Source organism: Colobus angolensis, unplaced genomic scaffold, assembly GCF_000951035.1.
Source record: "Colobus angolensis palliatus isolate OR3802 unplaced genomic scaffold, Cang.pa_1.0 Scaffold57, whole genome shotgun sequence".
NCBI lineage: Eukaryota > Metazoa > Chordata > Mammalia > Primates > Cercopithecidae > Colobus > Colobus angolensis.
Window position 1 is genome coordinate 8,184,579 of NW_012119265.1, and position 17,949 is coordinate 8,202,527.

The following is a 17,949-nucleotide window of genomic DNA, read 5'->3' on the forward strand; positions in this document are numbered from 1 at the left end:
CCCACTTCTAACAACCTCCCACATGATATCAATGTGGCTGGTCCAAGCCACACACTTTTGAGTTGCATGATAAGTAATCAGAATGCAGGAAACAAGCTCAAGGGCAAAGATACCATGATTTCCCAAAGGGTGTTCCCCTGGAATATGAACCCAATGGCATACTCTAATAAAAAATATTCTACAATCAACTAGGTTTGGTAAATATCACATACCTATCCTGATTAATCACACTGGGTATTAGCACTTTTATGAGAATTTTTAAATTGGGTTTTTACTTGGACATTCCTAACAGTTACGGCCAACCTTGTAGAAAGTAAAACATATCTACCTGCTTTAGAATCTAATGTTTATAACAGGTCCTCCTAGAAGGTGTAGGGGAGCAGCGATACAGGGCAGCAAGAGCTCAGGGGTGTACAAGGATGAAAACTGAAGCATGAAGAAAGAACTGCATTTTGTCTCCAGTGCAGTAACTGCAGAGGTCTCTGAAAGGTGAGAAAGCTCCAAAGGCAGGCCTTGTTAGAGCCCGTGCACCAGTTACCCTGGTGCTCCTCCTTGGTACATGCAATGATGCTATCAAATATTTGTCAAACCTTATCCTAAATATTATTCTAAATATTTCTAGGCTCTTCTGAAACTCTGTCCAGCATCAGCAGGATGGCTCATCCCCTAGATACTTGTGAATGAATAAACTTGGATGCGTGCATACTGCCAGAAGCTTCAGTGGATAAGAGCAGGAAACCACAGAAGCTGATCTGATCTCACTGCTGCTGGGAATCAAGCTTGGCATGAGCACAAACCTGCTGTCCACCAACAGTGATTAAGAATAGCCTGGGGCTGGGCGCAGTGGCTCACACCTGTAATCCCAGCACTTTGGGAGGCCAAGACAGGTGGATCACCTAAGGTCAGGTTCAGTGAGCCACAATCACGCCATTGCACTCCAGCCTGGGCAATAAAAGCAAAACTCTGTCAAAACAAAACAAAAAAAATCCAGCCTGGGGGAGGCTGGGCAGCACTGATCCTTTCTCACCTGCTGAGACAGAGCAAGTGAGACCAAAAAGAACCTCAGAGCTCAAATTGCCTGCTGGCATTGTTGAATCACCTGCCCAGGACCTCCAGTTCTTGGCTGCCTCAGAATGGCCTTTTAGACTCTTCATAGATAGTGCAGTGGAGCAGTGAGTTTCAGTGGGAGGCTAGATTTCAAAGGACCCCACAGTGCAGAAGAGAGTGGAGATTATTCACCCTAGCACGCCTTCATCTTTTGAAAAGACTGCCACTCCCTCCTCTCTACCTTCTAAACTTGGCAGCACAGGGTCCAAGCCATATGGGGCAACTAGTACAGAGATTCAAATGACACCAAATTGGCCACAAAAGATACTCTGAAGCCTTTGCATTCACAGCTGCAGTTTTCCATCTCCTCAGCTCTTCATCAGGCGTCTGGTCGGTCCGTGCCAGCTGTTGTCCTTGTCTCTCAATAGGCATGCAAAGTTCCCTTTTCTCTTTAGCTCTCAGATTTATTTACTTTTGAGAACAAACATATTTGAACAGCACTGTGTACATGGGGACTATCTCAGGAACATTAGTTAGGGGATAAAATGGAGACACCTGCCTGTTACAGTACAGTGACATGAACACATGCTCAGCATGACTCAAGCTTGACTGTTTTGGGGCCCCAAGGGGCTGAAGGTTGTTCATGTTAATACTGTTTCCTGTGGTTCCCTGCAAGCTGCAGGGTCTTTTCCTACCACGTCAGGAGAGTAGCAAAAAAAATCCAAAATGGTTTTAATATTGACCCAACAAACACATTCGCACTGTTACATCTGTCTTCAAATATCTTCCCTACCTATCACACACACGAAATATGCTTTCAGCTCTCTAAGAAGAGTTATTTGGGAAATCAAGAGTCAATTATATCAGCCCCCACACCATGCCACGTGTCTGAGCCACAGCAACCATGTATCTTTTTATTTCAGTCCTCTAGGTTCCTCCATTCTATTCCAATGTGTTAATTTTAAAGAATTTAGCAGCTAGCTTCCAATTTAAAATAACGAGAAAGATTTTGTCCTCTATTTTTATATGAAGCACTTTAACTGCTGCTAACATCATTGAAGTTAGCAGAGGCACAGGAAAGAGGGTGTACCCTTGAAATCACTTATCTCCAAAAGGCAAAGGCAAATAAAGCACTTCTAAAGGAAGCACTACCCCTCAGCTGAGCCCCAGCTCAGCTGAAAAGTAGAAGAGATGGGTGGGAGGGGACCTTGAATACAGTTGTTAGGGTTTGTTTAAAAGTCCTACCTGAGTGTTCTCTCCCCAGGAACTGGGTAGAAGTTTTCTAACTTCACCTATTAACAAAAATAGAATGAGCAGGACCTCACTTAGTCATGTGACTCTATTTCCTTTCTTGAATTCCATAAGACAACTGCAATCAGGTGTGGTGAATGATTTTTGGGGAAGAATCTCTTGCACACATATTGTGTCTGGAAAACAAATAATGACTTCCATTTTTTCTTGCATTTGAAGACTCACCTCAAAATTTTTCATAGGGAGGAACATAATGACCACATTAAATTCATTCTAAGTAAAAGAGACTTTAAAAATGAATGAATCACCTTCGGTCTTGCTTAGGGGCAAGAGAAAACTCTGGACCCAACTGTGGTCTCTGTCTTGCCTGGCTCACTGGGACACAAAAACCTTATCAAGGTCCAAATCCCTTGCCCTTGGGTAAGAGAAAGGATGGAGCTGAGCTCCACTTTGCACACTTAAGAAACAGGCCTGACTGGCAAAATAGAACATGCTAGTGGTGGGTTCCAGCACCTATAGAGACTGAGCAGGGGGACTGGAGCAGAGCCTGGACAATAACAAGAAAAGCATCGCTTTCCTGGGGAAGGAAACCCAGTCCTGGAATGGAAAGACAGGCGCATGCACTCCATTCAGGAGATCATGGAGTGAACACAAAACCGCTCATTATTAGGGAGACTCGGTTCAGCCAGTCCTGAGTGGCCCTGAGCACGTGGTTCTGCCACCGACTTCTGTCCCAGCTGCAAATCTGAATTCTCTCATCTCCTCCCATCCCCCTTGGAACTGTTCTCTGGTCAACTGTTTGATTAGCATGGGGATGACTCCGGGGCTGAGCCAGCCAGAACCACCCCTGCTGAATGCTCAGAGCACCCAGAGGGAGGACACTAACCAAGCATCCCTGCTGCAGTCGGATCCTTTACCTTTTTGCCTATTGAGAAACAGCAGTGGGGGCAGGGTGCCAGGACCTAGAGGCCCAGGGCCCTTTGTGGCCACAGGACTTTGGTTGGAACTTGCATCTTCCTCAGGCTTCCGTGGCAACATGGGCGTCTCAGGCTCCAGGACTCCGTCTCCAGGGGGCAGCTCGGGGACGGGCTGGGGCTCAGCTGAGGGGTAGTCGAGGAAAGAACCCGGCTCGGCCAGGCCCCGCCGGCTGGGCGCGCGCTCCTCGGCCCGGAGCCCTGTCTCCTCCCGGATGGCGTCCAGGGCGCCGGGCTTCATCGGGGGTGAGTCCTGCTCCCGCTTGGGACTCTCCTCCGAGGCCGAGGAGGCATCGCACGACTCGATGATGAGCTCGCTGTCCAGCTCGGCCTCGCGCTCCTCCCTCAGGATGCTGTACTGGATGGATGGCGAGGCGGGTGAGGGCGGTGGGCCGCCCACGTGACCAAAGCTCACGTAGCCCGAGGGCAGCGCGTCCTCTGCGGCCATGGGGTCCTCGGACACCAGCTCGATCTCTGAATCCCCCGACTCTGCGCTGCTAGCCTCGTGGTCCAGGGGGCTGGGGATGGTTGGCGGTCCAGACCTGGCCTTGACCTCGGGCCTGTCGGCCAGCTGGCCCACCGGCCGTGGGCTCTCGGCAGTTTCATATGATAATCCCTTTGCTTCTTTGATGGCGATGATCAGCTCATCCTCGGAGATGCTGCCTTTCCCCTGGGATTCTGCAGCAGATGGTTCTGTCGTCCCACAGAGCGAAGGAGAGCCAGGGAGGTATACACACACGGACAGACAGATGGACAGAGAGAGGAGGGATAAAACAAAATTCCATTAGGGGAGATGTTTTGTCATTGCTTGAGAAATACATATCTCATTAGCACAAAAATAATCTGTTTCCAGGGCTATGCTGGAAAGACAGGCCACCTGAACTAAAAGGCTAATTACTGTTATGGCCCAATTAATCAGTGTTTTACAGACCTATCTATCTTCAGTTAGCTATTTTAAAAAATGACCCAGCAATATCTTAGCAACAGAATCTCAGTTGGTTTTCCTGTTTCAATGCAGAGATTATACAAGTCATCGTTTTAATTTCTGATTCATTCTCTCAGGGAACTTTTTCAATTTCACAGATTTTATCAGATAATCTGATGTATACAGCTCTCTGATTGGGCCCACCAATATCAACAAATCTGAAAATCACCTATTATTCCCTGTCCATTGCTGTTTACATCCTCTCCTTTAGCAAGACAAAGACAGGTAACTTTGAGCCTTGGATACAACTTGGCTTCTGAGCTTTATATTTCCTATAAGAATCAGTATCTTTTTTTTTTTTTTTTGCCACTAAGTGGAGCAATGTAAGAGATCACTTCTGCCAGTTCCACCAAGCAGGCTGTGCAGATTACCATAATGGACTATCCTGCAAGGCTTCCCACAGTGGCAGCCCACTGTATTCTGTCCCTTTCTTCTCTCTTCATTTCCTCTCGAGAAGAACAAAACCTGAGAGTCACTCCTGGACCCCTGGATGAATGCCTGCCTTCTGCCTGATGTTTATCCAGATGGCCTAAAGGCTACACTGGCAATCTTGCTGAGCTTTCTCTCCCGTAGATGAGATGACCTGGGATCACCATGACAACAGTGTTCAAGAGCTTCGTTTTCCCTTGCCATACAGAAGGGCTTTATTTCAGAATATCTTAGTGAGATCTGGTCCTTTTGTTAGCAATAACTAGTTGCATTTATCCAAAGCTTTGAGGGATCTGTGGCTTTAGGACTGTGGGAGAACACCAATGGATAAAACATTTTAGATTTTCCTAATTCTTTATGAATCAGAATTGATTTTATTCTTTATCCATATTCATTCATCTGTTATTTATTGAGAACCTAATATGTGTTAGGCCCTTTTCTACACACTTGGGATATATTAGTGAATGAAACCGGTAACAAAGTCTCTGCTTATACTCTAGTGGAGGGAACACAATATACAAACAATATATATAGTAAATAAGTAAAGTATATAGTATGTTAGAAGATGTTAAGTGTTATGGAAAAAAGTAGAGTAAGGTAAGGGAAACACAAGTTCTGGGTCAGGGTGGAGATGAGTTTGCAATTTTAAATAGGGGAGTCCGTATAGGCCTCATTGAGAAAGTAACCTACATTTAACACTTGAAGCAGGTGAGAGAGTGACTCATGAAGATATCCAGAGGAAAAGCACGCCATGCCGAGGAAACATATAGTGCAAAGGCTCAGAGGTGGGAGCTGCCTTGATTCCCAGGTATCATAAGCAGGCCATTGTGTCTGGGCAAAGTGAATGAGTTAAGAAATAGGAGATCAGTGACATGGGGAGCGGGGGCAGATCATGTAGGATCTCATAGGGCTTTTATTCTGAGTGAGATTAGAAGATATTGGAGGGCTTTAAGCAGAGGAAAGATATGATCTATGGGTTCCCCCCCTTTTATTTGGTAACTTAAAACAACAACTACTTCATTATCTCTCACATGATTCTTGTTTTTAAAAATTTATTTTATGATCCCCAACTCTATTTTTACAGGAGTTAGTTCCTTAATAAGCTGTACACGTAGTTGTTTGATACAATTTCAGACAGCGGAAAAGTGTAAAAGCTTCACCAGTTTACTTCTGAATGGTTGTCTAGAGCACTGAGAAAGAAGATAAGGAGTGGTGTAAATTAGGAAATGTTCTGTACCTCCAGAGCACTGCTAGTAGCAGCAGCATCTTCTGCTGGGTGCCAGGCATTTTACATATGGAACTTAGGGTCTAGGGACAATAGATTAAGCTACTTGTCCAAGGTCACTGTAGTGGTTTTCTCTCTTTGCCTGCTTGGATCCATTCCTTTCTCTGCCCTCTCCTGTGCTCTGAGAGGCTGACCTATATAGAAGGCTTACCCAGGATTTCTGTCCCTCTGGTTCTTAGTTGTTTTTAGCCAATAGGAAGCCTGAGGGCTGGGATGAAGGAGATGTTGAGCTATTTATACCCCCTGCTGCTTCTGAAGTTCCAGCTCTTAGCAGGCTTCAAGAATGCTGTTCCTTACTCTTTAGGTCTTTAGGTCTAGGGGTAGTAACACCTCCCTAATGTTAAGGCTTTGGCATCATTTGTTGGTTTTCTTGGCCATCTTTACACATCTGTAATTAGCCCCTTCTTTAAACTCTCTTCAGTCACAACCTTTGAGTGTGTCACTTTTTTCCTGCTAGGACCCTAGATGATATAACTAGATGGTTAGAAATTATTTAACCTGAATTTGAATGCATGTCTATTTCATGTATTTTACACTATATCATGCTACATCTTTTTAAAAGGGGGATGCAGTCTGAGATGTGGCAAGTTATATTTTGGAACATGAGAAGGAGAGGAAAAGTGAACTGGATAACCACAAGCAAAATAATGAAATTAAGCCCCTACCTCATGTCACATTTTAAAATTTCCTTCAAATGGGTCAGTAGCCTAAATATAAGAGCTAAAATCATAAAAATCTAGAAGAATACATAGAAGTAAATCTTCATGACCTTGGATTAGATGATCGTTTCACAGATATGACACCAGAAACAGAAGCAACAAAAGAAAAATTAATATACTGTGCTTTTGTGCTTCAGAGAATACCATAAAGAAAGTGAAAGCACAATCAATAGAACAGGAGAAAATATTTGCAAATCATATATCTGATAAGGGACTCATATCTAGAATATTCAAAAAACTATTATGACTCAATCATAAAAGGCAAGCCAATTAAAAATGGGCAAAGAACTTCAATAGATAGTTTTCCAAAGGCAATTTACAAATGGCCAAAATGCACATGAAAATATGCCCAACGTCATTATTCACCAAAAAAATGCAAACCAAAACTACTGTGAGATACCACTTCATACCCACTAGGATGGCTATAATCACAAAGTCAGATAAAAACAAGTTCTGGCAAAGATTTAGAGAAACTGGAACCTTTACACACTGCTGGTGGGAATGAAAAATGTTGTAACTGCTTTGGACAAAAGCCTGGCAGCTCCTTAAACATTTAAACATACAGTTATCATATGACCCAGTAATTCCACTCCTAGATATCTACCCAAGAGAAATGAAAATACATGTCCACACAAAAAACTTATATATGAATGTTCATAACAGCATTATTCATAATGGCCAGAAAAGGTAGAAACAATGTAACATCCATCAACTGATAAATGGATAAATAAAAATGTAATATATCCATACAATGGAATATTATTTAGACATAAAAAGGAATGAAGTACTGATATGTGTTACAACAAGGCTAAATATTGAAAACAGTGAAATAAGTCAGTCACAAAGGACCACATATTATGTGATTGCATTCATATGAAATGTCCAGAATAAGTAAATTTATAGAGAAATAAAGTAGATTATTAGATGTAGGGAGTGAGGAGATTTGGTGGGTGAGAAAAGGGGGTGTAGGGTTTCTTTTGGGGTAATAAAATGCTCTAAAATTTATTGCAGTGATGGATCACAACTCTGTGAATATACTAAAAACCTGGAAATGTATACTTTAAATGAACTGTTTAGTATATGGATTATATCTCAATAAAGCTGTTTAAAAAAAAACAGAAGGAAGCTTGGCCTTCAATTTAAACTTACAGGAGAACTAACATTGGTCTGTATTACGAGGGAAAAGTAATGCTTTTATTATGTTAAGCCACCAAGATTTTGGGATTTACCTGAATTCTAGTGAATACATTATTTCACTCTGGATTGTACCCTTACCACTTGTCTCAGTTCACTGGCAACTTCCCAATCACTTTTGAGTTCTCATCTTATTTGACTTCTCAACAGTATTTGACATACTGCCCACTCCTCCTTTGTTGTCTGCAACTCTACTTTCTTCAGATTTTCCTCCTAGCTCTCCTGGATCTCATCTCTTTCCAGATATGAAATGTTGGTCTCCCCCAGAGTTCTTCCCTAGGCTCTCTTCTTACTCCAGTCCATCTCAAGGTGATTTTACCCATTTCCACCATCACTAGGTCCCAATTACCATTACTATGTTTATGACTCACAGTATTCCCTGCCTCTCCCAGAGAATAAGAAGAAAACAAAACAGAATGGGCTAGGTGCAATTGTGCTGTACAACGTTCTAGAGGAACTTAGAGGAGGTCATTGAGGAAGCTGCACTTGAATTGATCTTGGAGCACAAATAGAACCTTGAAACGCAGGCATTGTCCAAGAGTGAGCTCCAAAAGCAAAGATATGGAGGTGAAAAAGGAAGGGGTCTGCTCAAAGAAGGACAAAGTCAAACGTTTAACTGGAGTATTGTTGGGAATGATGCAGGGTTGATGTAACTGAAAATGGAAGCAAGCCCCTAGTTATGGAAGGCCCTGAAAACTAGTTTAAAAGTCAATCCTGAAGAAATAGGCAAATGGAGGGGCCAAGACAGCCGGATAGAATCAGCTGCGGTCCCTGGCACTTATGGAGAGGAATGAAAGGGGCAAATGAATACGGTACCTTCAACTAAAATATCCAGGTTCTCCCACTGGGATTGATTAGGGAAACAACACATGGAGAATAAAGAAAAGCAGGGCGGGGTGACAGTCCACCCAGGAGCAACACAAAGCCAAGGGAACCCCCCTGCCTCCCAGCCAAGGGAAGCAGTGAGTGACTGTGTAATCCCGGAAAACCACGCTTCTTCCATGGATCTTTGCAACTCTCAGATCAGGAGATCCCCTTATGAGTCCATGCCACCAGGGCCTTCGATCCGACACACAGACCTATGTGGAGTCTTAGCAGAGCAGCTGCTCAGGCATGCACAGAGACCCAGGAGCTTTGCATACTCCAGCCCCAGGATCCCCCAACAAATGTGCCTGCTACTTACACAAGGTGGGAGGTCCACACATACCCCTAGGAAAAGGGCAGAATCCAGGGAGCTAAGCAGTGCCATTTTGTGGGCCCCACTTCTATGGTACATCACAAGATAAGGCCCACTGGGTTGGAATTCCAGTCAGCCACCAGCAACAGGGTAGAGCCTGCCTGAGACTGGATGGAGCCCCAGTGGGAGTGGGGGTCTCCATCTCTGCAGTTTGGTCAACTCAGCCATTCCAGCCTGTGGGCTTTGGAGAGTCCAAATGGTCCAGTGAAGGAAGGGTCCCCCCAACAGCACAACACAGGGGCTTTGCCAGATTGTGGTCAGATAGATTTTTTTTTTCTTTCTTTCTTTTGAGACAGAGTCTCGCTCTGCTGCCCAGGCTGGAGTGCAGTGGTGTGATCCCTGCTCACTGCAACTTCTGCCTCCCAGGTTCAATTCTCCTGTTTCAGACTCCAGAGTAGCTGGGATTACAGGAGTGCCCTACCACGCCTGGCTAATTTTTGTATTTTTAGTACAGACAGGGTTTCATCATGTTGGCCACACTCATCTTGGAACTCCTGACCTCAAGTGATCCGCCCACCTTGGCCTCCCAAATGCTGGGATTACAGGCATGAGCCACTGTGCTGGCCAGACTGCTCCTTTAAGCAGAGCTGCCATCCATTCCTCTGCACTAGGCGGGACCTCCCAGCTGGACCCTCCAGCCACATCTGTTGGCACATATTAGGGACAGAGCTCTGATCTCTCCCTGGGATGGAGTGCTCAGAGGAGGGGAGGGGCTCCCTCTGGGCTGGCATTCTAGCCTGTGGACTTTGGAGAGTCCAAGCTGACAGGGGCAGAGGCAGTTCCTCACCGTGACATAGCTATTTTGTTGAGGCATGGCCAGACTGCTTCTTTAAGTGGGACACAATCCACTCTTCCTTGCAGGGTGGGTCCTCCCAGCTGGCGTCTCTGTTCACCCCTATTCATGTTCTCCCTGGGTGAAGTGCCTGAGGGACAGGACAGGCTGCCACTTTGGCCATTCAGGCTTCTCAGCTGGTCCAGCCTGTGGGGCTTGGAAAGCCCAAACCAATTGGGGCTGAAGGGATACAGCACAGCTGCCCTACCAAAAGGTAGCCAGACTGCTTCTTTAAGTGTGCCCTTGATCCCCGTCCTCCTGACTGGGTGAGACCTCCCAACCAGGGTCTCCAGCCACCACCTACAGGCACATTCGAGCTGGAAACAGGTCAGTACTCCCCTGGGATGGAGCTTCCAGAGGAAGAGGCAGGCTGCCATCCTTGCTGTTTCCCAACTTTCACTGCTTATGCCTCCAGGTATGGGAAAAACCAAGACAACTACAGTCTGGAGTGAACCCCAAAAAAACCGCAGCAGCCCTACAACGGAGTGGACAAATTATTAAAAGAAGAACAAACATAAAACAACAACAAAAACAATAACAAACCCATAAAAACCCCATCCAAAAGTCAGCAACTTCAAAGACTGAAGGTAGTTAAGCCCACAAAAATGAGAAAGAATCAATGCAAAACCCCTGAAAACTCAAAAAGCTAGAGTGCCCCTTCTCCTTCAAATGACTGCAAACTTTCCCAGCAAGAGCTCAGAACTGGGCTGAGGCTGGGACAGCTGAAACGACAGAAGTAGGCTTCAGATGGTGGGTAATAAAAAAACTTTGCTAAACTAAAGGAACATGTGGTAACCATTGACAAAGAAGTAAATAATCATGATAAAACAAAACAGGAGCTGACAGCCAAAATAGCCAGTTTAGACAGGAACATAACCAACCAGCTAGAGCTGAAAAACAGGACAGGAAAAACACTACAAGGAATTCACAATGCAATCACAAGTATTAATAGCAAAATAGACCAAGCAGAGAAAAGAATCTCAGACCTTGAAGAGTATCTTTCTGAAATAAGACAGGCAGACAAGAATAGAGACAAAAGAAGGAAAAGGAATGAACAAAACCTCTGAGAAATATAGAATTATGTAAAGAGACTGAATCTACAGCTAATGGGGGTACCTGAAAGAGATGGGGAGAATAGAACCAAGCTGGAAAACATACTTCAGAATATTATCCAGGAGAATTTCCCCAACCTAGTAAGACAGGCCAACACTCAAATTCAGGAAATGCAGAGGACCCCAGCAAGATAATCAATGAAAAGATCATCTCCAAGACACATAATCATCAAAATTTCCAGGGTCAAAATGAAAGAAAAAATGTTAAGGGCAGCCACAGAGAAAGGCCAGGACACCTATAAAGGGAAGCCCATCAGACTAACAGTGGACATCTCAGCAGAAACACTATAAGCTAGAAGAGATTGGGGGCCAATATTCAACACTCCTTAAGAAAAGAATTTCCAACCCAGAATTTCATATCCAGCCAAAGTAAGCTTCATAAGCAAAGGCGAAACAAGATCCATTTCAGACAGGAAATGGATCTTATTTCCCTCAGCGAATGCTGAGGACCAGTGACACTATGAAGCAAGCACATAAACAAGTCTGAAAAATAACCAGCTAGCATCGTGATGACAGAATCAGACCCACACATAACAGTACTAACCTTAAATGTAAATGGGCTAAATGCCCCAATTAAAAGACACAAAGTGGCAAGCTGGATAAAGAACCAAGACCCATTGGTATGCTGTCTTCAGGAGACCCATCTCACATGCAAAGACACATATAGGCTCAAAATAAAAGGATGCAGGAAAATTTATCAAGCAAATGGAAAATAGAATAAAGTGGGGTTGCACTCCTAGTTTCTGACAAAACAGACTTTAAACCAACAAATACCAAAAAAGATAAAGAAGAACATTACATAATGGTAAAGGGTTCAATTCAGCAAGAAGAGCTAACTATCCTAAATACATATGCACACAACATGTGGGCACCCAGATTCATAAAGCAAGTTCTTAGAGACCTTCAAAGAGATTTAGACTCTCACACAATAACAGTGGGAGACTTTAACACCCCAATGACAATATTAGACATGAAATAATAACAAACAGTCTCTCAGACCACAGCACAATCAAATTACAACTCAAGATTAAGAAATTCACTCAAAACCACACAACTACATGGAAACTGAACAGCATGCTCCTGAATCTCTTGGGTAAATAATAAAATTAAGGCAGAAATCAAGCGGTTCTTTGAAATTAAGGAGAGCAAAGAGACAACATATCAAAATCTCTGGGATGCAGCTAAAGCAGTGTTAAGGGGGAAATTTATAGCATTAAATGCCCACATTAAAAAGCTAGAAAGATTTCAAGTTAACAACCTAACATCACAACTAAAATAACCAGAGAACCAAGAGCAAACAAACCCCAAAGTTAGCAGAAGACAAGAACAAAGATGAACTGAAGGAGGCAGAAACATGAACGACCCTTTAAAAATAAACAAATCTAGGAGCTGTTTTTTTTAAATTTATTTTTAAATCAACCATTAGCTAGACTAATGCAGAAGAAACGAGAGAAGAATCAAATAAACACAATCTGAAATGATAGGGGAGATATCACCATTGACCCCACAGAAATACAAACAATGATCAGAGAATATTACAAACACCTCTATGCACATAAACTAGAAAATCTAGAAGAAATGGATAAATTCCTGGAGACATACACCCTGCAAAGACTGAACCAGGAAGAAATTGAATCCCTAAATAGACCAATAACAAGTTCTGAAAATGAGACAATTTGGTTGGTAAATAGCCTACCAACCAAACAAAAGCCCAGGACCAGGGATATTTACAGCTGAATTTCTACCAGAGGTACAAAGAAGAGCTGGTATCATTTCTATTGAAACTATTCCAGAGAAATTGAGAAGGAGGGACTCGTCCCTAACTCATTCTATGAGGTTTTCTGATACCAAAACCTGAAAAAGATACAACAAAAAAATAAAACTTCAGGCCAATATTGTTGATGAACACTGATGAAATAATCCTCGATAAAATACTGGCAAACTGAATCCAGCAGCACATCAAAAAGCTTAACCACCACCATCAAGTACGTTTCATTCCTGGGATGCAACTTTGGTTCAACATATGCAAATCAAAACATGTGATTAATCATATAAGCAGATCTAAAGACAAAACCACATGATTATCTCAATAGATGCAGAAAAGGCCTTCAATAAAATTCAACATTCCTTCATATTAAAAACTCTAAATAAACTAGGTATTGAAGGTACATACCTCAAAATAATAAGAGCCATATATGACAAACCCACTGCCAATATCATACTAAATAGGCAAAAGCTAGAAGCATTCCTACTAAAAAGCAGCACAAGACAAGGATGCCCTCTCTCACCACTCCTATTCAACACAGTATTGGAAGTTCTGGCCAGGGCAATCAGGCAAGAGAAAGAAATAAATTGTTTTCAAATAGGAAGCGAGGAAGTCCAACTATCTTTGTTTGCAGATGACATGATTCTATATCTAGAAAACCCCATTTTCTCAGTCCATTAGCTTCTTAAGCTGATAAGCAACTTCAGCAAAGTCTCAGGATATGAAATCAATGTGCAAAAATTGCTAGCATTCCTATACACCAACAACAGTTAAGCAGAGAGCCAAATCATAAATGAACTCCCACTCACAATTGCCACAAAAAGAATAAAATACCTAGGAATATAGCTAACAATGGATGTGAAGGACCTCTTCAAGGAGAACTACAAACAACTGCTTAAAGAAATCAGAGATGGCACAAAGAAATGGAAAAATATTTCATGCTCATGGATATGAAGAATCAATATCATGAAAATGGTCAACTCCTCAAAACAACTTACAGATTCAACACTATTCCCAGTAAACTACCATTGACATTCCTCACAGAATTAGAAAAAACTATTTTAAAATTCATTTGGAACCAAAAGAGAGCCAGAATAGCCAAGACAATCTTAAGACAAATAACAAAGCTGGAGGCATTATGTTACTTGACTTCAAACTACACTACAAGGCTACAGTAACCAAAACAGCATGGTACTGGTACAAGAACAGGCACATAGACCAATGGACCAGAATAGAGAACCCAGTAATAAGACCACATACCTACAACCATCTGATCTTTGACTAACTTTACAAAAACAAGCAATGGGGAAAGAATTCCCTATTTAATAAATGGTGCTGTGATAACTGGCTAGCAATATACAGAAAATTGAAACTGGACCCTTTCCTTACACATGTACAAAAATCAACTCAAGATGTATTAAAAACTTAAATGTAAAACCCAAAACTATAAAAATCCTAGAAGAAAATCTAGGCAATACCATTCAGGACATAGGCATGGGCAAAGATTTCATTACAAAGACACCAACAGCAATTGCAACAAAAGCTCAAATTGACAAATGGGATCTAATTAAACTAAAAGCTTCTGCACAGCAAAAGAAACTATCATCAGAGTGAACAGAATAGAATGGGAGAAAATATTTGCAATCTATGCGTCTGACAAAGGTTTAATATCCAGCATCTACAAGGAACTCAAGCAATTTACAAGAAAAAAAAACCTCATTAAAAATTGGGCAAAGGACATGAACAGACACTTCTCAAAAGAAGATATACAAGCAGACAACAAACATGAATAAAAGTTCAACAGCACTTATAATTAGATAAATGTAAATCAAAACTACAATGAGGTACCATCTTATATAAGTCAGAATGGCTATTACCAAAAAGTCAAAAAAAAACAACAAATGCTGGCAAGGTTGTGGAGAAAAAGGAACGCTTTTACACTGTTAGTGGGAGTGTAAATTAGTTCAACCATTGTGGAAAACAGTGTGGCAATTCCTCAAAGACCCAGAGGCAGAAATACAATTTGACCCATAAATCCCATTACTGGGTATATACCCAAAGGAACAGGAATCATCCTATTATAAAGATACAGGCACACGTATGTTTATTGTGGCACTATTTGCAATAGTAAAGACATGGAACCAACCCAAATGCTCATCAGTGGTGGACTGGATAAAGAAAACGTGGTACATACACCATGGAGTACTATGCAACCATAAAAAGGAACAGGATCATGTTCTTTGCAGGGACATGGATGCACCTGGAGGCCATTATCCTTACCAAACTAATGCAGGAACAGAAAACCAAATACCACATGTTCTCACTTATAAGTGGTAGCTGAATGATAAGAACACATGGACACATTCAGGGGGAGCAACACACACTGGGGCCTGTCAGAGGGTGAAGGGGGAGGAAGGAGAGCATCAGAAAGAATAGTTAATGGGTGCCAGGCTTAATTCCTAGGTGATGGAATGATCTGTGCAGCAAAACACCATGGCATGTGTTTAGCTATATGACAAACTTGCACATCCTGCACATGTACCCCTGAGCTTAAAAGAAAAAAAAAAGTCAGTCTTTTATCAGGTAGGCATTAGTGGACCCTGGAAGGGTTAGGAGGAGCTTAAAAGGGAGGGAAGGCCAGGTACAGTGGTTCACGCTTGTAATCCCAGCACTCTGGGAGGCTGAGGCGGGTGGATTACCTGAGGTCAGGAGTTTGGGGGAGACCAGCCTGGCCAACATGGCAAAACCCCGTCTCTACTAAAAATACAAAAATTAGCCAGGCGTAGTGGCGGAGACCTGTAATCCCAGCTACTCAGGAGGCTGAGGCATGAGAATCGCTTGAACCCAGGAGGCTGAGGTTGTAGTGAGCCGAGATCATGCCACTGCACTCCAGCCTGGGCAACAGAGAGAGACTCTGTCTAAAAAAAAAAAAAAAAAAAAAAAGAGGGAAGTAGAAGGAGGATAACCCATTAACAGGATAGTGCAATTGTTGAATTTTGACAACTGGAGGTAGGGTATGAGTTGTGGTGGCCATAGGATAGAAAGAGGAGAAAAAGAGAAGAGAAAAGAGAGAAATCATTGACTTGGGGTCTGATGCATGTGGTGAGTGAGAAAAAGAGGGGTTTCAAAAGCTACTCAGAAATGGTGAGCCTGAGTGAATAAAATGAACAGGGGAACAATGAGCTTGTTTGATGGGACAGGGAAGAAAATTCTTATCTTGGATGGTTCTTCCCTTTCTGAGGCACACATCCTTCCGGTTTCACATGCAGAGGCCTCTGTCTAACCACCCAAACTGCTAGGACTGAGGAAACTCCTGCTTGCACAATATTCCTGGAGGCCACATGACAGAGCAGCCCACCCTTGTGCCAGCTGGCCTGATGCTGCATTGTTCGGGAGACAGGCTAGTGCCCACTCATTCTGCACAACTGGGAGCCCCTAGGCAGCCTTGTATGTTTGTGTGATAATTTCATTAACCTTTGCCCTTTCACCCTTCCCCACTCTCCCTGACCTCAGACTGAAAGTGCCCTGGGAGTAAAGTACAGCCAAGTTGTGTTTGCTCATTATCATATCCTTGCACCCAGCACAGTGCCTGGCACACAGGGGGTACTCAATAAATAGCACTCATGTGAGAGACAGCTCAAATTTTTACAACAGGGGCTCTTATTCAAGTGTGTAGCTCAAAACTGCCATCAGAAATTCTGCCTTAGAGGAAGTAGGTCTGGATGTAACTCCATGTGTGATTCTAACAGTCACCTCCAGTTAGGGCTGCAGATTTAGGAAATAAAAATACAGGATACTCAGTTAAATTTGACTGTCAGCTAAACAATGAAATTATTTTAGTATAGGGCATACCTATTTGTGTTTTATCTGGCAATTCTACCTCCAGTTGAAAACTATTATGTTAGTGCATTCAGAAAAAGAAGGCCCAGGGTCTTGCTTTATTTACTCAAGAGTAAGGATGATTCCAGACAGCTGCAGGGTGGAAGAGAAAAGGGTTTGAGGAGTTCCATCTTGAGCAAGTGAAGGTGCTATCTTAAAAATAATCCACCTTTACCATAAGTCAGAAGGGACTCATAGCTCCTATGGATACTGCCCTATGTTCTCAAGGGAAACTAAAACTTTTAACAATATGATAGGAGTAATCAGGGAAAATTTTAGAACAAAACAGAAGTTTCAATATCTTTGTTTAAAATTTCAACAGTTTCAAAGGCCGTCTAAGATACTGGTTATTATGTATCAAGACTGACACTGCAAAGCTAGAAACAGTCACCTAAAATCATCAGATAAAATAGGAAAATTGAGAAGGTAAGAAAGGCACCCCAGGGTGATGTGTTTGCTGCTGATGATAATTATGATGATATAATTGAGAGGGATAAAAGGAAAGGTGAACATGGGCTATTTTAGCAAGTTGCAAACACCAGTGTCCAACTGTGAATGGTGCTGGTATTAGGACTCCTTTTGTTCCTGACTCATTCTCCATGCAGCATCCAGAAGGATCGATTGAAAACCCAAGTCTGATCCTGCCACACTTCCCTTCCTCCCCCCCTACTCCAGCCATGCTGGCCTTCCAGCTGCTCCTGGAACAGACAAGACGTTCCCAGCTCAGGGCCTTTGCACTGGGAGGCCCCTCAGCCTGGCCTCGCTTCCTCAGAGAGCTACATGACTTGCTCCCTTACTCCATTCAGTCTCTGCTCAAGCTGTTACCTCGAAGAAACCTCTCCTCACCCCCACTGCCACCACTCCCTTACACTTTGCCTTGCTATATTTTTCTTCATAACCATTATAACTAACTGATATTATATTATATATTTGGTTATTTGGGTGTATGTCTTCTCAACTAGATCGTAAGCTCCATGCAGCGAGGATTTTCTTGTGAGGCACCACTCACTCGTGAGTCCTGGCAGTAATGGAACAATGCCTGACGTGGAGTAAATGATCAACACATACTTTTTAAATAAATAGATGAATGAATAAATGATGTCACTTCTCAGCTTAAAACCCTCCAATGGCTTCCAATTGCATTTGGAACAAAATCCAAACTCCTTCCCCAGGATTTCGGCCCTGCCTACCTGTCCAGTGGTGTTCTCTGCCCCACTTCCCTCTTCCTCCCCTGTGTCAT

General features: G+C 42.8%; 1 protein-coding gene across 1 annotated transcript in view; it reads right to left on the reverse strand.

Moving 5' to 3' along the window:
* Positions 1-17,949, reverse strand: part of RTN1 (reticulon 1) — a 286,071-nt gene that overhangs the window by 138,858 nt on the left and 129,264 nt on the right. The window contains exon 3 of the mRNA XM_011961922.1: positions 3,216-3,965. Coding sequence (XP_011817312.1) covers positions 3,216-3,965 — 750 coding nt within the window. The remainder of the gene's footprint in view (positions 1-3,215; positions 3,966-17,949) is intronic.